The sequence below is a fragment of the Oncorhynchus nerka genome, linkage group LG19 (genome assembly GCF_034236695.1).
Source record: "Oncorhynchus nerka isolate Pitt River linkage group LG19, Oner_Uvic_2.0, whole genome shotgun sequence".
Taxonomy (NCBI): domain Eukaryota; kingdom Metazoa; phylum Chordata; class Actinopteri; order Salmoniformes; family Salmonidae; genus Oncorhynchus; species Oncorhynchus nerka.
In genome coordinates, this window is record NC_088414.1 from 8582876 (window position 1) to 8607749 (window position 24874).

Below are 24874 nucleotides of genomic sequence, written 5' to 3' on the forward strand. Positions count from 1 at the left end.
CTAAAGGGAGTGAGAGTTGTTTTGGGGGGAGGGGTGGTTATGGTCGGGTAGGGGAAGGATAAAACGTGGTTAGAATACATATGGTAGTTGAAGTGTGCAATGATTGCAAAGGTAACCCAAATTCAATAAGCAGAATTTAGTCATGCACATAGCGTAATAGATTGATATCATGTTTAGAAATGAGTGATACATTCACAATAAAAACTGTAAAATGTCATGCAGACAAGGGGGTGTTGAAACACTAAAGTGAAGATTCTCATCCAAGAATATTGTGTCCAGACAGACCTTTTTGTGATGTCCACTGGAGCACTGTATCCACATCTTGCATATTAGTCCCTCTTAAACTTGACTGTGTCCCTGGAGAGGTCATTATCAATTATTTTGCTACTTGGGCACACATTTCTGCCTTGTCAGTGTTTCAAAATAAGTTTTAAAGGTCCAATGCACCTGTTTAAAAAAAAAAAAATCTCATATCAAATTTTTTCTGGGTAACAAAAACGTACTATGATTGTTTTCAATTAAAATGGTCAACAAAACAATGAAACTTCTCAGCAAAGGGCAATGTTGTGATTTATCTGTCCTGTGTGTGTTAAAAATTCATGAAGATTCTTCCCCCGAACTAGCTAGCAAAGGGGAATTGGCCCAGAAGCGGCCCTCTTCTGGGGGGCCGGAACTGACTGATTCGGCCCGGAATCGGGTGTCGGACTCGACCCGGAATCAAAATGAATGACTGCCCAGTATCGGCCCGACTACATCGGGCCGTTTCCGTCTACCAGAATCCCCCCCAGAAGCGGCCCGATGCAAATTTAAATAAATGTATAAACTAAAAATGCATGTGTGAGCAAGGAACCTCCAAACCTGACTCAGTTACACCAGCTCTGTCAGGAGGAATGGGCCAACATTCACCCAACTTATTGTGGGAACCTTGTGGAAGGCTACCCGAAACGTTTGACCCAAGTTAAACAATGTAAAGGCAATGCTACCAAATACTAATTGAGTATAAGTAAACTTCTGACCCACTGGGACTGTGAAATAAAAGCTGAAATAAATCATTCTCTCTACTATTATTCTGCCATTTCACATTCTTAAAATGAAGTGGTGAACCTAACTGACCTAAGACAGTGAATTTTTATTAGGATTAAATGTCAGGAATTGTGAAAAACTGAGTTTAAATGTATTTGGCTAAGGTGTATGTAAACGTCCGACTTCAACTGTATATAGTCAGTACTGGGCCTTAGCCCGGTGATGACATGGGACATTGCATTCTGGGAAATGCTATATTCATCTGGTTTCCTCAACCAGTTAGAATCAATCATATCCAGGACATAACCGGCAAACTCTCCCTCAGTGCCAGTCCAGGAGATGGAGAAAGTCTCGGATGTTAAGTAAGATACATACAGATTGCCAACCGCTTGTTCGCTCACTAAAGGGAGAAACAGTTATTGGATTTCCAAATAAGCTCAAATGTGCAATACAATATGCCTATGTCACGCTGTTGGCTATAACATACTCAATTATCTATTTAAGGTGAGGAAAACAGATTGTAGATGATTTTTAGATGATATGAGAATAATAAGTGCAATTTCACATGGCACTCGCCTCCCACCTGCCATTCTCTATAGCCTTTGAATATATTAAAAAATGTATTACATGAACATTTTCATTTTGACAATACCACAGGCAAGCTTTTGGGGGATGTGGTGAAGAATGACGATCATGTATTGTAGTGTAACAAATCAGAACTGATCATAATGTGTCACGTGAATAACAATGACGTGTGGCATATAAGTGCATCATCATTATCCCAATTTGAGCCAGGTCAGGACCAGCTTGTATTCTAGCATCTCGCTACACTCGCATTAACATCTGCTAACCATGTGTATGTGACAAATACAATTGGATTTGATTTGATTTGAAATAGATTTGTAGCCTAGGTTTTGTTCAGTGCACAGACAAGACACAGAGGAAGACACTGACACAAACCGGGAGAGTGACAGATAGACAAAGAGTCGGAGAGAGAAAGAGGACAAGACAGGGAATCAATGACAGTAAAAGTGTGCTTCGGATTTGCTAGACTTGAGGATTATGGTTGACAAAACTGTACCGTTGAATTCCGTGTAAAAATGTGAGGCAAGGGTTGATCTGGGATTCATTCGATGGCATTGAGGAGTTTACCACATCAATCACCGGCTTCATTAATAAGTGCATCAATGATGACGTCCCCATAGTGACCGTACATACATATCACAACCAGAGGCCATGGATTGCAATCAACATCCGCACTGAGCTAAAGGCTAGAGCTGCCACTTTCAAGTATTGTGACACTAATCCAGATGCTTATATGAAATCCCGCTACGCCCTCCGACAAACCATCAAAAACAAAGCACCATGACAGGACAAAGATTGAATCCTACTATACTGGCTCTCATGCTTGTCAGATGTGGCAGGGCTTGCAAACTATCACGGAGTATTAAGGGAAACCTAGCCGTGAGGTGCCCAGTGACAAAAGCCTACCAGACGAGCTTAATGCCTTTTATGCTCTCTTTGAGGCAAGCAACACTGAACCATGCATGAGAGCACCAGCCGTTCTGGACGATTGTATGATCACGCTCTCCATAGCCGATGTGAGTAAGACCTATAAACAGGTTAACATTCACAAGGCTGCAGGGCCAGACTGATTACCAGGACACGTACTCAGAGCATGTGCTGACCAACTGGCAAGTGACACTGATATTTTCAACCCCTCCCCGACCCCGTCTGTAATACCTTCATGTTTCAACCAGACCACCAAAGTCCCTGCGTTACCAAGAATGCGAAGGTAACCTGTCGAAATGACTATCGCCCCCCGTAGCATTAACCTTGATAGCTAATTTGCCTGTTGGAGTCATGCCTTAATTGAGTGACCAACATGTCCCAGGTTACTCAGCCGCTCTGTCCACTCAGTTAAGGCATGACTCCAGCAGGCAAATGAGCTATCAAGGTTAATGACTCAGCCTATGAAGATTGGGGATGTTGATGGTATAAGGATGAATGGACGCTGTTTAAGGTGGAGGGGTGGGATGTTGATGGTATAAGGATGAATGGACGCTGTTTAAGGTGGAGGGGTGGGATGTTGATGGTATAAGGATGAATGGACGCTGTTTAAGGTGGAGGGGTGGGATGTTGATGGTATAAGGATGAATGGACGCTGTTTAAGGTGGAGGGGTGGGATGTCACCACAATACATTTAATGGGAGGAGGGGAGGGCTTCATGCATGAAATGTGAGGATGGGGCAAGGAGAGACAGGGTCAGGTTGGTAACTTGCGGGCAGCTTGCCTGTTTTGGTTAAAGGGTTTGTGTGGGTGATGCCCAGCACCCTGCCCTGTGGTGACAAGACTGACACAGTGGCCGGAGGGTAAGAAGGGCACATGGCATGGTGTTGGTAGAATGGAGCATTGTCATTGGTGATAAAAAGCTAAATTGAAGGGGGTTATGTCAGTGATCTCGCTTGCTTGCTAGGTACAGTGCTGTGAATGCTTAAGTGTGAAAGGAAACAGGCAGAGGTGTGTGTGTGTGTGTGTGTGTGTGTGTGTGTGTGTGTGTGTGTGTGTGTGTGTGTGTGTGTGTGTGTGTGTGTGTGTGTGTGGCTCACCACAGATCCCAACTGGAATAGATAAAAACTGGTCAAAAGGCACAGGGAAGAAAGATAAAGAAGTAAGAAAGAAAGAGCGATAAGGACAGAACCCTGGGGAACACCTCCATTCGCAGGTACCTGTAGTGACTTCGGTATACACTGGCTCCTGGAAGGAGCCCTTGTGGAGCCCGTACAGGCCAATCCTATACGAGGTGTTAGGACTCAGGCCAGAAATGCCCAGGCTGAAGGCATCACCAGACAAGGTGAGGTTCTCGCTCTCTAAACCTTCCTGTAAGTTTGTCACCTCAATGACAAAGCTCTCAAACTCCCCGTCCTCGGGAGTCCAGGACACATTGAAGCTGTCCCATGTCACGTCAGAGACTGTGAGGTTGGCCACCACAGGCCTCAGGTCCTCTAGCAGAGAAACAGATCATGGTAGAGTCAATTAAATATATGTGAAATATATCCTGAATAGATTTTTCACATCATATTATATTGTATATCCCATATACAGTATGTTATATTAACATTTCACATCAACTATACAATGTATTGCAGGGATTAAACTGTCATGTGTTTCAGCAGAACATTCTTAGTCAGTTTTGATGACATGGAACACATGAATACAAAGGCAGGTGGATGAATCAGAGGATGTATGAAATGAATACGGATGGGATGGGATGGAGAGAGCGAGAGATGACCAATGGCTATGGATGTCTATAGCAAAGAATCACTGCTATGTGTACCTGTATTGACATAAGCATGACGAGGTAGAGACTGCTCCCCCTCCAACTTCCCATACAATGAAACCTAATATCGTGTCCCAGGGGACAAGCCTTCTATATCGGCCATCTTGGCACTTCCTGGTACCTTGGTCACATGAAATTGTGCCATCCCTGACAGAGCATTCACCTCCACCAAAAAGCTATCAATGGCTTCATCTGGGGTTGACCAGGCGGTCCCCTAGAATCTCCAGGCTGGAGTTGGAGCCCTCTGGTTCAGGTTCAGCCCCAGAGAGGAGGTCCCCTGTGGAGAACAGAGATGGAGATGGAGGCCCCTCTGTGACCAGAGGAGCCAGGGGGAGGACTGTTGGATGAACAGCTCCTGTGTCAGGAGGCTGTGTCGCCTGAGCACTTTTGACATTCAGAGCGACTACATCAGGTTGAAGTAGACTTGGGTGCTAAAATCAAAGTACATCCAAAATGATTCAAAGTGTAACCTGTGACCTCTAGAGGGGCAGAAGAAAAACAAAAAGAGTGGTTAACCTGTGTGAAGAAGATCTGGATAGAAGAAATAACTGGTGGAGTAAAAGCTGAAACATAAATAGCCACACAAACACAATGATTGATTACAGTAACAAAAGGTTCATTACCTTTTGTCTAACTTTCTCCTATTGAGGTTTGGAAGTGATCATTCTGCGTTCATCACCATGTTCTCTCTATGGCACTGTGCAGGTTCCTTTGTTGTCAGGGACCATAAACATCCACATGCATCAGAGATGTACGTTTCCACTGAGCAGCTAATGCATTAATGGCCCCATGAACGAGGGCCATTAATTGTTGAAGGTTCCGAGTAGTCCACCGTAGTGACAGTACCCAGTACACTTCAAACAGATGAAGAAGCCATGCACTGCCAAGGTTATCCTACGGCTATGTCTGCGGTCCAATATCTATACATACAGTGAGCACTGTGTGGTATGCTAATGTCGATATTGCAACAGGACCCTGGTCAAACACCACAGGGTTCAATTTGAGAGTCTTGTTGCTGCAGGTCCTGTACAGTTGGTTCAAGATGCAAAGTACACTATAACATTATTCTTCGCAAGTAATACCATGAACATCTGTGGATGAAAATGTCATGTGAATGGGGGGGGCGCAAGCTATGACAATGAAGTGGATGGATTTTCCAGAACTTGGCATATACCTACAGAGAGCAAGTGGTTGCTTTTAAAATTGCTAATGAAGGAGTAAATTGGTGTGCAAATGTAGTCTACTCGACTTTTGTGAATGACATGCTGATCTGCAGGGAAACAGTGGACCACTGAAATAGCCATTCCGGGGAAGATGGGTTTTCTTAATGTCTCTTCAGCTAAGGTGTCAACTTTTCTATTTTCACAAGGTGTTTTTAAACAACCCATACATATTATTGTTGCTGACATTACGTTTTAAAAAATGATGCCCTGCAAATTACAGCATTTACAGTCACGGTATGCATTGCTATATTTGCTATTACCAATTTTAGTGATACCCTTCATCTGAATTTCTATGGAATAGAAATGGCATGGATTCCTCTTCATAGTTTGAAAGCAACACTCTCTGTTCAAGGAATGCCATCCTCAGCATGCAAGAAGTGGCTAGATGGAATGAAGCCAAATGGCCATTTTGTAAAGAATTGCCATGCGTACTGTCTGCTCCGTTGCAGTTTAAAATTGCAATACCATCATGCAAAACATAAAAGGATTGATTTTGAACTTCGCAAATCTTTCGTTCAAATCCTAACTTTGTTATCCAAGGTAGACTTAAAATGAGTGATTTTTCAACAACAAAAGGATATCTATCATACTGAAGGCATGCAGACCAAAAGAAAAGCACACAGTATACCTGTAACTGTGACTGCTTCAAGTGTCAAGGATCTTTGCTTCCTCCATATGGATTCCCTCAGGCCTCGAATTCTAGAACCGGTGGCATCTCCACAGAGATGGACCTCTTTTAATACCCATAATCCCAGAGTGTCTCTATTTTCTACAGTATAACTATCATATACAACATGTGCCTTTGGTTCCCACCAGAAAACAAATCCTTTGGACGTTACAACTGAGACGGCCAGATCCTCCAGCTCGAGCTCAACCCCATCCCTGAGATCTGTCGGTCTGGGTTTGTGGCGTCTAACAGACACAAAGCTAATGATATTGTCCTCCGAACATATGAGAGTGGTAAACTCAGGGACCGGGTGGGCTAACTAAAATGTTAAAGATGCCTCAACAGAAACAAAAAGGCACAAATTCAGATAAGGGAGTTTTTAGCGTCTGCACTGTTGACCTCAGTGTCTCACTGCACTGTTAACCTCAGTGTCTTACTGCACTGCTACTGTTGACGGCAGTGCTGTCCATTTCTACCCTCCAATTAATGTAAGTTACAGCCTACATCTTCCGGACCGTTGCCCTCAGTAATTCCACATTCTTCTGTCAAATATTGGTATGTATCTGAGAAAGAGCTTGTGTTCTGACATGTGTTTGGATTGGTGAAGCTATTGCATCCCAAGCCAGAAGAGCAGACATCTTTCTTCATGTTTCTCTTAGGATTATAAAATGCAATTCAAAACTGTTAGCGGGTGAAAAAGGATCCTTACATTTAGCACTCAGTATGTTGAATGTTTGCCACCTGATACTATGGTTTTATCCATGCCTGGAACAGAACTAAAACTATTTTCTTTACGGATCACTCACACATATTTAGGCCTTGCAATATGAGGGTGGAGTCAGTTGTAGAGATCTTGTTTGAACCCTCACCTGTAGATGCGGACAGGGTTACGGGTGGGCTCTTCTTTGAGCCCCTCTCAGCGACCAGGGTAATGGTGTACAGCATACCGGGGGTCAGGTTGGTCAGGACATAGGTGGTGGCAGTTCCAGGGACATCCACCTCCTCCCTTCGACCGTCCCTGGAGATGTACACCAGCCTGTAGAGGGTGATCTTGGCTCTGGGTCTCCTCCATACCAGGGTCATGCTTGTCTCTGTGGACTCGCTCACTTCCATGTCCTTGGGCCCATCGAGATCTGTGGGGGAAAGTGGTGAAGTTATCAATCAGCAATGATCAAGCCTTTAGTAAAACGTATAGGATAGTGAAAGGCAAAGTGTTAGTGTTTCCAACGTGGATAGCACAGTTCTTTCATATTTCATATCTGCTCCATGTATTCCTGAGGTTTTAACTTTCTTTTTACAAGTTTCTTTGCCAAACCACGTGGAAATATCAGAACCTTCAAAATCACCAATGTTTGCCTCATATTGCCTCAAATTGTTGCCTAACTTTCACCACCTACATCCTGACCAATCTGACTAAACACCTCCCTCTGCAACTGGATCCTGGACTTCCTGACGGGCCGCCCCCAGGTGGTAAGGGCAGGTTACAACACATCAACACAGGGGCCCCTCAGGGGTGCATGCTCAGTCCCCTCCTGTACTCACTCATGACTGCACGGCCAGGCATGACTCCAACACCATCATTAAGTTTGCCAGTGACACAACAGTGGTTGTCCTGATCACCGACAACGACGAGACAGCCTGTAGGGAGGTCAGAGACCTAGCCATATTGTGCCAGGACAACAACCGCTCCCTTGGGAGCTTCAAGTTCCTTGGTGTCCACATCACCAACAAACTAACATGTTCCAAGTACACCAAGACAGTTGTGAAGAGGGCACGACAAATCGTATTCCCCCTCAGGAGACAGAAAAGATTTGGCATTGGTTTTCAGATCCTCAAAATGGTTCTACAGCTGCACCATCGAGAGCATCCTGACTGGTTGCATCACTGCCTGGTATGGCAACTGCTCGGCCTTCGACCGCAAGGCACCACAGAGGGTCGTGCATACAGCCCAGTACATCACTGGGGCCAAGCTTCCTGCCATCCAGGACCTCTATACCAGGTGGTGTCAGAGGAAGGCCCAATAATTGTCAAAGACTCCAGCCACCCTATTTATAGACGGTTCTCTCTTCTACAGCACGGCAAGTGGTTCTGGAGCACTAGTCTAGGTCCAAGAGGCTTCTAAACAGCGTCTACCCCCATGCCATGAGACTCCTGAACATCTAATCAAATGGTGACCCAGACTATTTGCATTGCCCATCCCCCTTTTACACCGCTGCTACTCTCTGTTATTATCTATGCGTAGTCGCTTTAATAACTCTACCTACATGTACATATTACCTCAATTACCTCAACTAACCGGTGCCCGCGCACATTGACTCTGTACCGGTACACCCTGTGTATAGTCTCTCTATTGTTATTTTAGTGCGGCTCTTTAACTACTTGTTACTTTTATTTCTTATTCTTATTCATATTTTGTAAACTACATTGTTGGTTAGGGGCTCGTAAGTAATCATACACCTGTTGCATTCGGCGCATGTGACTAATATAATTTGATTTGATCATGATGTGTTTGTATTGAAAGTTGAATCTACAGCTGCAGAGTGTGTGTGGCCACTGTGGTGGTGGGTCCTTGGACAGCTGTTGAACAGTGGCTATCCAATGAGAATGTGTTGACGTATGCTCTCACCGGTGGCTGCGTTTGTAGTGGCAGGCAGGCTCTCCCTCTCGTTCTTCACGGCAGTCACACCAATCCCGTATTCTGTACCTGGTTTCATTCCTATAATTGGGGAGAACAAATATGGATTTGACTACATGATTAGTTTCAGTCCAGTAATCGAGAAGAACATAGATGGATTTCAGTACCTGATTTGATTGACATTAAGAACAACAGTGTTGTGATTGTCATAGCAAATCCTAACGTGCGAAAACCTTTAAACCTTCTACTGACATAATTGCATGTTAGGATTTGGTCATGGTTAACCCTCACCAGTGATGGTGGCCTGAGTGCTGTCTCCTGACCTACGGGAGAACACCTCCTCGCCATGGGAACCCCCAGAGATGGGGCTGTACTTCACCCTGTAGCTGTCAACATCTGCCCGGCTGTTTATCCACTCCAGTGTGACACTGTCGTCTGTCTGGCCCAAGGGCTTCAGGTCTTTGGGGGCGTCCAGGTCTGTAACAATTCAAGAAGAAGAAAGGAGTATAAAAGGGACTGTTTACAGTCAACCCTTGAGAAATCCAAGCACTAAACCAGAGCTGGTATCAGGAACACTTTAAAAAAAAGGGACTTGGAAGTGGAATTGGGACTGTAAAAATGTTGTTTAATCAAACACAGTTTACACTTATCAGGATTGGATATAATCATGCCCCTACCTGTGGTGAATATCTCAGAGACTGGCTCACTGGTGTAGTCTCCCCTCCTGGAGATCAGGGACACCTGGTACTCAGTGTCTGGGCTGAGACTGTCGATGCTGTACTGTTTGTCTGAGGTGGACAGGTCCACGCTGGTCCTCTCTGTGGGGTGGGAGCTGGGGCCGTAGGACACGGTGACACCGTCCACCTGGGCCACGGGCTGGAACCAGGTGACCAAGCCTGAGCAGTCCGTCACATCACGCACCTCTACCTGTCTGGGGCCATCAATCCCTGGGGAAGAGACACAAGGAGGATGGCTGATCTGTGCACGGACTGTTATGTTCTCTTGGTTATGGACAATAATCCCATGCATTTTTAAGTGATCACTTAGGGCAAAAGACACAAGGACACATATTTTAAATACATTTAAAGACCGGCACAACATGTTATAATTATGGCATAACAAATATCATTAAGTTTGGTTCCTCTGACTGTTTGGTTGTGATGTCACTGTTCTGTGTTCTGATCGGACCTTTGGTAAGTTCCTGTACTTATTTTCACAGTAGAAATGGCGAAATTCTGTGCTGTGGTGACATCAGTGTGTGATATAGGCCATATAGGTTTATATAGCCTAAATCACCAACTCTATTATTCATTATTCCTGAAAACGGTGCTGATCTTAAGCCTGCAAATACGTTATGGAGGAGTCAAAAGGAGAAGATATTTACAGGGTCCATCCATCATTGAAGTGAGAATTTATGGCAGGGCTCCTTGAAAAATACAACGACTCTATTGCAAAATGTTGGTTGGCCTGAAATTCAGCGTATTTCACTTCTGAAAAAATGCTTACATTTAACTGTGTAAAACGACAATGGGAGTTTAGCCACTTTTTCCATATAGACCTAATGCTATGACGGAAAGGTAAATTCATCGATTCAGTTGTTCCTTTGTCTGCTTGTGTGTTTTGTGAGGTGGAAGGATTTTCCTTATCTAACCCATGGGATATGTGTAGTCGCCAGGATGAATGGGAGTAGCCTGGTCCAGATTCATTCATGTAAGGCATGACAATGTCAGAAGAGTTAAGTTCTCAGCTGGGACATGCAGATCTACACCGGGCTGGGAAAAAGCACATCACACACATTCAAATGTGGTGTAAGCTTACTGGTGGTAATGATTTTAGTAGACTGAGGTCCTCTGGTATTGTTCTTGATGACGCCCACTGAGACCTCGTACTCCTGACCAGGACCAAGCCCTGACTGCTCATACATAGTCTGGGAGGATGGAAGGGTTGTCAGGATCTTCCCATTCTCCTCTTTCTGAAAGGTCAAAGACATATACGCTTTTAACACAACACTACTTCTGGAATCATACATAGCCTACTTACATACCCAACATACCCATCCATTTTTCCTTCGGATCAAGGAAATAAATCTTTCACACAGTTAATGTTGACTTAAACAATACCATTTATTACAGTATTTCATTTTTTTTGCATCAGAATCTTTCGTAAGTCTTTGATTGCTTCACATAAGAATGCTGCAAACAAAGCCCATTTGGCCCATGGGGATAGTGATTAAGTGCTGACCATCGATTACAGGTCCTTCCATTTTATGTATGGGGGCAATAAAGCCAAAGTGCACAGGAGAATGGGTTAAGGACAGTGAAAGGAATAAACACCACTAAGAATGTCCTGGCGTCCCGAGACCTCCACGAGGAGAGTTAAAATGAGGTTACACAGCCCTTCGTAAAAATGTACTCATGGACAATAAGAAGGGCTTTATGGTTGCACAGACCTTTGCCATATTGCAGCTAAGCAGATTTGTGATTTGTTATTTTCCATGTACCGGTTCACATCAACATCATTGTGTAATGTGTAAAGTACAGCACACTTTGGTGGTGTGATGGCAATTTGTGGTTTGTTGTGTGTGTTACATTTTTTGACTTTGTTATTCCGAATTTGCTGAATTGAAAACTGAACTGACCTCGACCCTGATAGCTATTGCTACTTTGCTGGACACGATAACTAGCCAAGCATGCCAAGATCTCACTAAAAGAGCAGCTTGTGCATATCTGTTGTCTTGTCCCTGAGGTTTAGGAAAATCCTAGGCAAGACCTAGCAGGGATCTCTTGCATAGAGATGGATAAATTGCCAGAGAGAGAAGGACAGACTGACCGTGTTACGGACATATAGCTCCCAGGCATCAAAGGGAATGTCCAGCTGATCCCACAACACCTCTACTGAGGTGTCCCTCACCGATTTGAACTTCAAGCCGTCTGGCTCCGGTAGATCTGACAGGACAGAGTGAGACAAAGGAATATATTAGAACTGATCCCAAAATATTGTACGTCGAGACAGTGTTGTGTTTTAAACGTTGTGAAGCATCAATGAAATGTCGTTTTTATTTGATTTATTTGATCACCTATTCTAAAAGGAAAGCCTTGTGTTAACATTGTGCTGTGAAGGTTTCTCCACTGTACCGGATAGCATTTTAATTATGGTTAATATGTGCAAATGGTCTTTTTCTGACAGTCTAAAGAGGAACACATTCCCATGAACGCAGGCTGCTCAGCGAAGTCTTCAGATCTGAGCTCCATTAAGAAGGTATGACCTACTTGTGGCCACCCTGGCACTGATTGGGATGCTCTTCTTGTTGCTGAGGATGGCATAGACGTTGATCAGGTACTCGATGCCGGGCTCCAGCTCGCTGACTGTGGCAGCAGTCTTGTCTCCGGGCACTCTGAACTCCTGGTACAGACCCCCAGGACTAGTGGGCACATATGCAATCAGATACTCTGTCACCAGCATCTCATTGTTCCAGGTCAGATCCACTGTCTCAGTGGTGACCTCTGTTACAGTCAGATCCTTTGGAGGTGAAACTAGAGAGAGCGAGAAAGAAAGAAAAAGAGAGAGACAGGAAATAGTCTGACCTTTCTATTGTTTCAGACACTTGGTTTCCCATGCCCTCATCCACTAACAGTCCTCTACACAAAGAAAATGCATTCCCCAGACTTACATCTGGCAGTGGTCTGGACTGCCAAAGATCTTTAAGACAGAGATAGAGACTTAAATGCACAGCTTTTGGAATCAGAGGAAATCATAATGGAACTTTTAATCCTTTTCTCAATCTCTTTCAAAATAATTGAAATCGTTTTTCATTATTTTGAGATTTGATTAAGGTTTGGATTTAATGTGTCATTCAGCAAGCACTGGGAATATCAAACAGAACAATTAGTGAAATGAACTGAACGCAATTATCCACACATAGTTTATTTTTCTCAGTTGAAAGAAACCGTTCTTACCTTCTGAGCAGTCTTCTCCGATGTATCCCTCATCACAGAGACATTGTCCATTCACACAGCGGCCCATGTCCTGGCAGTTGTTGAGGCAGCTCAGCTCTCCACAGTTGTCTCCCATGTATTGTTCCTCACACATGCACTTCCCATTAACACAGTGCCCCCTGTTGTTGCAGTTATCAGGGCAGGTGAGTTCAGAGCAGTCGACACCCGCATAGCCCTCCAGGCAGACACATTTGCCATCCACGCAGTATCCCCTGTCCAGGCAGTCATTGGGACAGTGCTTCTCAGTGCAGTCTTCCCCTGTGAAGCCCTCGTCGCAGACGCACTGCCCGTCAACGCAGCGTCCACGGTTCAGGCAGTTGTTGGGGCAGCTCAGCTTGCTGCAGTCCTCACCGGTGAAGCCAGCATAGCAGACACACTGGCCATCCACACAATCTCCACTGCCATAGCAGTCTGAGGGGCAGATCTTGATGCTGCAGTCCTCACCACCGAACCCTTCATCGCAAACACACTGTCCGTTGACACAGCGGCCCCGGTTGAGGCAGTTGTTGGGGCAGGAGAGCTCAGAGCAGTCCTCTCCCTGGTAGCCTACATTGCAGACACACTGCCCGTTGACACAGCGGCCCCGGTTGAGGCAGTTGTTGGGACAAGCCAGCTGGCTACAATCCTCTCCTTGGTAGCCAGCATTACAGATACACATGCCGTTGAAGCAGACACCTCTATCGTTGCAGTCACTGGGGCAGGTGAGCTTGGAGCAGTCCTCTCCAGTGTAGCCAGCGCTGCAGACACACTTGCCGTCGACACAGAAACCATTTCCCAGGCAGTCACTTGGGCAGGTTTTCTCCCCACAGTCCTCCCCGGTGAATCCTTCTTCGCAGTAGCAGGTTCCATTGACGCAGCGGCCGCGGTCGTAGCAGTCGTTTGGGCAGATGAGTTCGGAGCAGTCGTAGCCCGTCCAGGGCTCTTCACACACACACTCCCCGTCCACACACTTTCCACGGCTTAGGCAGTTGTTCAGGCAGTCTGTCTGAGAACAGTCCTCTCCAGTGTAACCCTTGGCACAGACACAGACCCCACCAATACATTGTCCGTTCCCACCGCAGTCCACTTTGCAAACCTTGAGTGAACAGTCATCCCTGCCAAAGCCCTCAAAGCAGATGCACTTCCCATCGACACAGCGACCTTGGTCCTGGCAGTTGTTGGGGCAGGAGAGCTCAGAGCAGTCCTCTCCCTGGTAGCCTACATTGCAGACACACTGCCCGGTGACACACTGTCCCCTGTTGTGGCAGTTGTTGGGACAAGCCAGCTGGCTACAATCCTCTCCTTGGTAGCCAGCATTACAGATACACATGCCGTTGAAGCAGACACCTCTATCGTTGCAGTCACTGGGGCAGGTGAGCTTGGAGCAGTCCTCTCCAGTGTAGCCAGCGCTGCAGACACACTGGCCGTCCACACAGAAACCATTTCCCAGGCAGTCACTTGGGCATGTTTTCTCCCCACAGTCCTCCCCGGTGAATCCTTCTTCGCAGTAGCAGGTTCCATTGACGCAGCGGCCGCGGTCGTAGCAGTCGTTTGGGCAGATGAGTTCGGAGCAGTCGTAGCCCGTCCAGGGCTCTTCACACACACACTCCCCGTCCACACACTTTCCACGGCTTAGGCAGTTGTTCAGGCAGTCTGTCTGAGAACAGTCCTCTCCAGTGTAACCCTTGGCACAGACACAGACCCCACCAATACATTGTCCGTTCCCACCGCAGTCCACTTTGCAAACCTTGAGTGAACAGTCATCCCTGCCAAAGCCCTCAAAGCAGATGCACTTCCCATCGACACAGCGACCTTGGTCCTGGCAGTTGTTGGGGCAGGAGAGCTCAGAGCAGTCCTCTCCCTGGTAGCCTACATTGCAGACGCACTTCCCATCCACGCAGCGACCTTGGTCCTGGCAGTTGTTGGGGCATTCAGACTCGGTGCAGTTGGGTCCCTTCCAGCCAGGTTCGCAAATGCAACCACAGGTGTCAGCACTGTAGTTGCCATGGCCATTGCAATAAGGCTTGGTCCCCACCTCACCTAAAAGAGCAGAGTTTAGAGATTATAACCCTCTGAATCATAATCCCAGTCTTCCTCCTTTTCACTAAGACATTTCATTTTAAAATATTGTAATCAAGACAGGACTGTAATCATAGTCAGGACACCCACTTATGTTCTGAATAACACCCTACAGTACTAATCCGTACAGAATATGTCTATGCCTCTATGTTCATTCCCTTTCCCTGTGGTGTAAAAGTACTGTTAAACCCAATTCCACATTCAATTCCATTGATGCTTCCTAGAGGTTGAGTAAAATAGATGTGCCTCTGAAGGAAGGAGAGGTGATGTGTAGAGAACGACAGATGACTCTAGTGCCAAAAAGTCCATTGTAGCATGGGCTGTGCCATTCAAGACATTCACCATTTTGAAGTAGTCAACTGGGTGGGACTTCCTATGGGTTAAGGAAGGACCACATAATTCCATCCAGGTCATCAGGAGGGATCAGCCAATTAATTATACTTGTGAGCAAACATTCCATAACTGCAGGTAGCAGTAAATATATAACACTGGCTTTATAACTGTTTAAACACACTCCAGGTGGCACCAACTCATAGAAGTAGTAGAAGAAGAACATGTACTACTTCAAAATGGAGATGGCATCAATGGCACTGCCCTTGTGCTCACAGATGCCATAATGGGACAGATGCCATAATGGGACAGATTCCGTAGTTGTCCTTAGTTTTGAGTCTTCTATCATTCTCTATAGCTGACATTCATACTAAGTATGCTATACTAGGAGAGGGGATGAATGAGCCAATCAGAAGCTGGGTGTGGTTAGGTTGACATGTATTCAGTACCTGTGACTGGCTGAACGCTGCAGCAGCCAGCGTCCCCACTAGCGCATTGGTCTCTCAGCGTGGACACCTCTCCCTCCAGCATCTCCAATCTGCTCAGGAGGTCCTTCAGATCCGGGAGCCCATCAGTGCATGCACACTCCTGCTGAGGAATGTTAATGCGGTGAGTGAAAACGATCTGGTTCTGCCCATCCAGGGTATGTTCGGTGGTGCGGAGGCTTGAAGGCGGAGCTGCGTCCTGGGGCTCGAGGCTGGTGCTTCCTAGGGCATCCAGGTCCACTGAGCATAGTGAGCCGGAAGGGATGTTGATGTTGTAGACGTGGTTGAAGACCACTGGTTGCTCAGCGCTGGTCAGGGTCACATTGTTTCCGCCAGGGGTTGTCAAGGTCGCCCGTTTATCCCTAAGTAATTTTCTCACCAGCCCAGCTTGGCAGAGGTTGAGAAGCAGAGTCAGGAAGACACACCCTAAAATGCTTTTAGTTCCCATTTTTGTCTTTCTCAACTGGACTCCTCGGACAAAGCTTGGAAGTCTGGCCAAATCTGGATAAGTGTAGGGGCCCTGGAAGTTAAACAAAAGACATTGAGTCAAAGACAGCCCCAGTAATGCACGTTGATAACTACAGTGGGGCAAAAAAGTATTTAGTCAGCCACCAATTGTGCAAGTTCTCCCACTTAAAAAGATGAGAGAGGCCTGTAATTTTCATCATAGGTACACTTCAACTATGACAGACAAATTGAGAGAAAAAAATCCTGAAAATCACATTGTAGGATTTTTAATGAATTTATTTGCAAATTATGGTGGAAAGTACATTTTCACACAGTCACTCTGGGGAGACGTCCATGCCTGTAAAATTTGCAAAGGCAGACAATAACCTGTGAATTACAAGATGGCAAAATGGGTGAGCAAACATAGTCAACAAAACGTTATAACTTCAAGCGTTCAGACTAACGCCTAACCCTCAGTATATTTTCCCGCCCAGAAATGTGACCACACACTTACTGTGAGCCACAGTAAGCAATTGAAAGTCAGTGAATTTGTACCTAAACCCTAATATACTATACATACTGAAGGTTGCTTTCGTCTTTGGAGACTTTATGAAAAATGGAGTGTCAGCTGGATGTTAAACGATTGTGATTAACCTACCCATAGCACTCTGTTAATTGACATCACAGCACAAACTGAGCTCCATGTAGCCATTAGCCCTTGAAAGAATGTCCTACAAAGCACCATTTCCTTGCATCAACAATTATATATATACTTCAATATATATATACACTTGGCCTATGTTTTTGGCACTCTGAACCCCTGCTACGTGTGTTCCTGTGCAATATATTTTGTGTGCAGTCCGTTATGGCCACACTGCCCCACAGAGATTAGAACCTGCTTTTTCCTACAAAACAGTTCAAGAAAAGATGATATGTTTAACATATGCAGATATATAATGTTATTACTAGTATGGCCTCAAAGAATGACATCACCCTACCTGAGCCCTAGAATAACTTCCCCCCCTGCTGAGCCAAAGACCCTGACCGTTTCTAGTTTTATGTTGCACCTCTGTACCCATAAAAAATGAATATGTAGCAGGCATTGTCACAGCAAATAGCGACATATACAGTGAGCTCCAAAATGATTGGAACAGTGACACGTTTTCCGTAGTTTTGGCTCTGTACTGAAGTACTTTGGATTTGGAATTATACAATGACTACGAGGTTAAAGTACAGGGTATTTTTATTCATATCGTGTGAACCATTTACAAATGAGAGCACTTTTTGTACATATCCCCCCCATTTCAGGGGACCAAAAGTACTGGGATAAATACACTTAATGTGCCTTTGGGAAAGTATTCAGATCCCTTGACTTGGTCCACATTTTGTTACGTTACAGCCCTATTCTAAAATGTATAACATAAAACATTTTCCTCATCAATCTAACCACAATATCCCATAATAACAAAGCAAAAACAGGTTTGTAGAATTTTTAGCAAATGTACTCAAAATAAAAACTGAAATACCTAATTTACATAAGTATTCAGACCCGTTGTTATAAGACTCGTAACTGAGCTCAAATGCATCCTGTTTCCATTGATCATCCTTGAGATGTTTCTAAAACTTGATTGAAGTCCACCTGTGGTACATTAAATTGATTGGACATGATTTTGAAAGGCACACACCTGTCTATATAAAGGTCCCACAGTTGACAGTGTATGTCAGAGCAAAAACCAAGCCAGGAGGTCGAAGGAATCGTCCGTAGAGCTCCGAGACAGGATTGTGTCGAAGCACAGATCTGGGGAAGGGTACAGAAAAAATGTCTGCAACATTGAAGTTCCCCAAGAACACAGTGGCCTCCATCATTCTTAAATGGAAGAAGTTTTGATCCACCAAGACTCTTCCTAGAGCTGGCCGCCCGGCCAAACTGAACAATCTGGGGAAAAGGGCCTTGGTCAGGGAGGTGACCAAGAACCCGATGGTCACGCTGACAGAGTTCCAGAATTACTCTGAAGGACAACCATCTCTGCAGCACTCCACCAATCAGGCCTTTATGGTAGATTGGCCAGATGGAAGCCACTCCTCAGTAAAAGGCACATGACAGCTCACTTGGAGTTTGCCAAAAGGCACCGAAAGAGTCTCAGACCATGAGAAACAAGATATTCTGGTCTGATGAAACCAAGATTGAACACTTTGGCCTGAATGCCAAGCATCACGTCGGGATGAAACCTGGCACCGTCCCTACGGTGAAGCATGGTGGTGGCAGCAGGACGATGTGCAGGTGTTTTTTAGCGGCGGGGACTGTGAGACTAGTCAGGATCGAGGCAAAGATGAGCGGAGCAAAGTACAGAGAGATCCTTGATGAAAACTTGCTCCAGACCGCTCAGGACCTCAAACTGAGGCAAAGGTTCACCTTCCAACAGGATAACTGACCCTAAGCACACAGCCAAGACAATGCAGAAGTGGCTTCGGGACAAGTCTCTGAATGTCCTTGAGTGGCCCAGCCAGAGCCTGGACTTGAACCCATTAGTTTTGAAAACAGTTGTGCAGCAACTCTCCCTATCCAACCTGACAGCTTGAGAGGATCTGCAGAGAAGAATGGGAGAAACTCCCAAATACAAGTGTACAAAGTTTGTAGCGTCACACCCAAGAAGACTCAGGGCTGTAATCTCTGCTAAAGGTGCTTCAACAAAGAACTGAGTAAAGGATACTTATGTAAATGTGATATTTCAGTTTGAAATTTTTTATACATTTGCAAAAATTTCAAAAAACTATTTTTTCTTTGTCATTATTGGGTTTTGTGTGTAGATTGATGAAGGGGAAAAAAAACAAGTTAATATATTTTAGAATAAGTCTATAATGCAAAAAAATGTGGAAAAGGTCAAGGGGTCTGAATACATTATGAATGCACTGTATATGTTTATTAAAGTAGTAAAAAGTTAAGTATTTAGTCCAATATTCATAGCACGCAATGACTACATCAAGCTTGTGACAAACTTGTTGGAAGGATTTGCTATTTGTTTTGTGTTTCAGATGATGAATAGTAAATCATGTATTGTGTCATTTTGGATTCACTTTAGTTGGAGAATAGCAAATAATAGAACATGTTTCTAAACACTTCTGCATTAATGTGGATGTTACCGTGATTATGAATAACCCTTAATGAATCATGAAGAATTGTGAGTGAGAAGGTTACAGACAAATATCATACCCCAAGACATGCTAACCTCTCACCATTACAATAAGAGGGGAGGTTAACATTTTTTGGGGGGGTATGATATTGGTGAGTCTGTAACTTTATCACTCGTCATTATTTGACATCAGACAAGACAGGACATAACTGACGTTTTTGTCTGACACGGCTAAGATGCTCCCTGCGTTACTCCTGTCCCTCTGACACCAAGATCATTCTAGAGTGTCGATAACAGGTTTGGATGAAACATTTCCCTCCACACCGTACATTACATGTTGAAGTCTAACCAGCTGTTTCATGCATTAAATCGATAACTCATGAACAATGCGTACCCACACACAACCCACACATAACTTGAGAAATGCATGTGTAATCGAACTTGCATTAATCATGCATTGGGAAGATAGCCAAAGACTGCCAGAAGTGGAGATCCTTTGTTGCTGGCCTATCCACCAGCTGCCATGATGGGTATGAGTGAATGAGTGGTGCATTGGGAGCTATAAGCAACAGTTTGTTACTTGTACACATATCCCCATGTTAGGATTCAGCCAAAACTCAACATTTCCACTGGGCCAATTCAGATCACTCTGATGACTTCATGCAAGAGCCCTGTAATTTGTGGGAGACTGATTGGAACACAGCGTGGGAAAGAAGTCAGGGATGACTCTGAGTTTGGGGTTTCCAATGGTTTGATGGGTGGGTGTGAGAGGAGACACAAATGTAGCAAGACCCTGGTTGATCCATTGAATGTATGTGAAATCACAGATCTGGTAATGCCCAGCCCTATATCTCCTAATTCACAATAGACTGCAAATTCTGCAGGTGACAAGGAGAGTTACACTCTCCCCCACTGATTTCCACTTTAACATAATAAACCGTACTTGGCAACAACAGGTTAAGTTACAGCCCACATGCTTTCACAGCATTCCAGCAATTTTTTATGTACTATAAAAAGCCCTCAGATGAAGCAGAAGAGGCCTGACTAATCAATCAATGGTATAGTGGCTATCAAATCCCTACAGGTTTGAAAAGAATCGAAGAGAAAACATCCATTGCAACTGCGTATCCCATCAGTGATACGTAGCACAGTAGACTCTGCAAAGTTGACACCTCAAATGGCAAGGGAACAAAGGTTCACACAGAGTGGCCAACCAATGTAAGCTTACTTTACACTCCCTCTTTCAGCTCTTTTGAGAAAGACCATTCCAGAGCATCTCTTTTGCTACTCTCTGGTTTCAGTGGAAATAAAGTTATAGCAGGCCCATGGTCCAGTCAGCAGTCCACGTGTAATGGCTATTCCATATCTCCTTTTCCATTCCTACCTTACCTGCATCTCCAGTTCTTTCATCTCACTGTCTTGCAATGTCATGAGCTACAGTGGCCATTTCTCCACACTCCAGCTCATTGGAGGACTCATTGTATTTTGGGTGATGTTAGTAGTGGATGTCCTGTATACTATTTTAGAATAGCGGTTAGGATACACATATCACAAATTGACCCCATAGTTTGCTAGTCTCATTTACCACATTTTTAGGTAAATCCTTCACCCCTTTAGTTTACCCAGAGATTGTGAAACCAATGACCTCTGCTTCAATATGGAGTCTGTGTTGGTCAGTTCCCAACTCCAACATGCAGTTTATCTATTATGGGCGTGTGATTACAATGACCCCTATTATTCCCTGGAGACAGGGATATTCTTTCATCTGAGACTCGTGATGAATAGCCTTGGTGGATGATGTGTGGCCCACATATATATAGTTTCCTAGTTTGTACGTCCTAAATACCCAGAAATCTCAGAGCTTAGCAACTGACAGCTGGAGTGTTACCTATCTTGGTTGCTTTTCTAGAAAGGGTTAGGAGCCTGTGTTGGATGACCTCTTCCCTGGTGAGGGTGATAATGGTGGATGAAATGGGGAAGTCCCCATTAGCTGCTTGCTTTCCATCAGGTACTCATTTACTCCCTGGGGCACATTTCTCTCCTTCTTTTCCTCCCTCGTTCATGAGGGATGACCTCAATTTTACCATCGTGCCGTCTGCAACTCCCAAAGGGCTGGAAGATCCATAACATCTAACATCTCTCTTTCTCTCTCCCTCATCCTGTACCATTGACGTCCTCAGTCTGCCTCCCCTTTGCTTTTGAAGCACAGGTAATCCAGCTTGGGTTTCATTTTCTGTCTCCCATCTGGTGGGAGGCTAGATAAAGGTGGGTCAGGGTTTGGGTCGTAAAGGGCTTGGGAGAAATAGGCTTGCAACCTGTTTCTGACGTTTCTCCAATAGACTTTACGGAGAAGAGTGAGTCAGCACGTCTCTAGTCATAGGATAAAAGAAGTAGTAACTGGTTTTTAATCAACCAAAGATATATTTTCTATTTGGTTTCTGACAGCATGTCTCATCAAAATTAAACCATGGGTTTCATATTATAGGATTTGATTCATTAGTAGAGTGGGGTTTCGGTGTGTTTGTGTATGAGCAGCGGAGAGCAGCGGAGAGGTTTTCCCTGTCCTTGGTCCTAATCTCTTGGAGATTATGGGAGGATGTTCAAAGCAGTAAATATTCAAGGTATTTGTGTGTGTGTGTGCGTGCGTGCATCAGTGTGTGTGTGTGTGTGTGTGTGTGTGTGTGTGTGTGTGTGTGTGTGTGTGTGTGTGTGTGTGTGTGTGTGTGTGTGTGTGTGTGTGTGTGTGTGTATGTGTGTTTTGGGTTTGAAAGTGTTTGCAGATATAAAAATGTAATGGATTCCATTTCTACCTTCTAGGAAATAATCTCAGTGGAAGGATTGAAGTTAACTTCAAGAGTTGGTCAGAAATGTTACTGATATTCACAGCCACTAAAAAAAACTTGAACAAACTAAGAGTTTTATCATTTGGACATGGGACACCTAGCCGCGATAAAGGACACATCATTCAGCTCAGAATGGGGTTGATCAAGGACATCTCGTTTCACAATGGGACTTTGGGAGACATTTGTTGAGAAAAAAGAAAAGAAAAAATCTGTTTCTTTCAACTCTAATCCAGAATTACTTTAGCTTTATTACTCTTCCCCCGTCCTGGCATGGTCAGGGAACTTTCCCACATGGAAAACGGGGACGAGGAATCTTGGCGCTAGATTCGGGACATCTGTTTTGTCTAGCCCAAGCCCAAGGCATTGATGGATGAGTCAAATGTCCAGACTGGGGCAGCCTTTAAGCGTAAGAGGAACTTTCTCTGCAGGTCCAGAGGGGTATACTATGAATATAGCTAGATGGACACATGATTTTCTGAAATTAGCTAGCTTCAGTTAGCTTTACATTCCAGCTCAGAATACATCCATATTACCAAGGTGGATATATTGATTGTGCACCTGCCGCTTACTCAAGTCTGCTGGACCTAGGCTTACAACTGCACGTTCATTTTGCACGTGTCTAGTCGAATGCCGAACTCTTCGTTGAGACAAAGCTGAAACATAAATCGATGTGCGAATCAGTGATATGTTTTCATTTGTGGCTGTAAGGGGGACCGCCCTAGCGGTGGATTGGTCTGTGAAGAGGCAATAATGCAGAGCTGATTTTCTTGTCCAGAGTGAGGCTGGAGATAATAGCTGGTGACTACAATATACAGTATATATATTTTTAAAAAGACAAACAGCGTGATGAACATAAGGACAAACTTAATCAACTAGAACAATCAAAAGAAACACCAGGCTTCGGTAATCCCTTTTAAACCGGCAACATACAAACCTTACCTTATCTCTGTCTCCCAAAAATTGGGAAAGCCCATGTTTAAATAGTCTACCCATCATGCCTCTGACCAATGAGAAGAATACATAACACAATGATCAATTAACATTGAAAGGGAATAATTACAATACACACATGTTCAGGTCATAAACATACAGTTGAAGTCAGAAGTTTACATACATTTAGGTCACGAGTCATGAAAACTCGTTTTACAACCACTCCACAAATCTCTTGTTAACAAACTATAGTTTTGTGAAGTCAGTTAAGACATCTACTTTGTGCATGACACAAGTAATTTTTCCAACAATTGTTTACAGACAGATTATTTAACTTCTAATTCACTATATCACAATTCCAGTGGGTCAGAAGTTTACATACTCTAAGTTGACTGTGCCTTTAAACAGCTTGGAAAATTCCAGAAAATTATGTCATGGCTTTAGAAGCTTCTTATAGGCTAATTGACATCATTTGATTCAATTGGAGGTGTACCTGTGGATGTATTTCAAGGCTTGCCTTCAAACTCGGTGCCTCTTTGCTTGACATCATGGGAAAATAAAAAGAAATAAGCCAAGATTTCAGAAAAAAAATTGTAGACCTCCACAAGTCTGGTTCATCCTTGGGAGCAATTTCCAAACGCCTGAAGGTACCACGTTCATCTGTACAAACAATAGTACGCAAGTATAAACACCATGGGACGACACAGCCGTCATAACGCTCAGGAAGGAGACGCGTTCTGTCTCCTAGAGATGAATGTACTTTGGTGTGAAAAGTACAAATCAATCCCAGAACAACAGCAAAGGACCCCAGTATATCCACAGTAAAACGAGTCCTATATCGACATAACCTGAAAGGCCGCTCAGCAAGGAAGAAGCCACTGCTCCAAAACCACCATAAAAAGCCAAGATTACGATTTGCAACTGCACATGGGGACAAAGATCATACTTTTTGGAGAAATGTCCTCTGGTCTGATGAAACAAAATTAGACCGTTGAAGGAAAAAGGGGGAGGCTTGTAAGCCGAAGAACACCATCCCAACCGTGAAGCACAGGGGTGGCAGCATCATGTTGTGGGAGTGCTTTGCTGCAGGAGGGACTGGTGCACTTCACAAAATAGATGGCATCATGAGAGAGTAAAATTATGTGGATATATTAAAGCAACATCTCAAGACATCAGTCAGGAAGTTAAAGCTTGGTCGCAAATGGGTCTTACAAATGGACAATGTCCCCAAGCATACTTCCAAAGTTGTGACAAAATGGCTTAAAGACAACAAAGTAAAGATATTGGAGTGGCCATCACAAAGCCCTGACCTCAATCCTATAGAAAATGTGTTGGCAGAACTGAAAAAGTGTGTGCGAGCAAGGAGGCCTCCAAACATGACTCAGTTACACCAGCTCTGTCAGGAGGAATGGGCCAAAATTCACCCAACGTATTGAGTGTATGTAAACTTCTGACCCACTGGGAATGTGATGAAGGAAATAAAAGCTGAAATAAAGCATTCTCTCTACTATTATTCTGACATTTCACATTCTTAAAATAAAGTGGTCATCCTAACTGACCTAAAACAGAGCATTTTTACTAGGATTAAATGTCAGGAATTGTGAAAAACTGAGTTTAAATGTATATGGCTAAGGTGTCTTCAACTCTACATATTACGATTTGCAACCACTTCAATAACGGTGCTCACATGTTTTAAGAATAAATAGAACATGGGATAAACACACACTGAATGTACAAAATATTAGGAACACCTGCTCTTTCCATGAC

The 24874-nt window shown here is 44.3% G+C and overlaps 1 protein-coding gene across 2 annotated transcripts in view; it reads right to left on the reverse strand.

Moving 5' to 3' along the window:
- LOC115147160 (tenascin-like) overlaps positions 1–24874 on the reverse strand; it is a 64861-nt gene that overhangs the window by 18242 nt on the left and 21745 nt on the right. Inside the window, exons 2-11 of one of the 2 annotated variants that reach the window (XM_029689217.2) lie at positions 15721–16276; positions 12845–14902; positions 12158–12421; positions 11718–11833; positions 10707–10860; positions 9566–9835; positions 9180–9365; positions 8880–8969; positions 7123–7386; positions 3753–4028 (exon numbers count right to left, since the gene is read on the reverse strand). In XM_029689217.2, the coding sequence (XP_029545077.2) occupies positions 3753–4028; positions 7123–7386; positions 8880–8969; positions 9180–9365; positions 9566–9835; positions 10707–10860; positions 11718–11833; positions 12158–12421; positions 12845–14902; positions 15721–16204 (4162 nt within the window). In that variant the 5' untranslated portion in view covers positions 16205–16276. The remainder of the gene's footprint in view (positions 1–3752; positions 4029–7122; positions 7387–8879; positions 8970–9179; positions 9366–9565; positions 9836–10706; positions 10861–11717; positions 11834–12157; positions 12422–12844; positions 14903–15720; positions 16277–24874) is intronic. The other variant, XM_029689216.2, reaches the window with a different exon arrangement.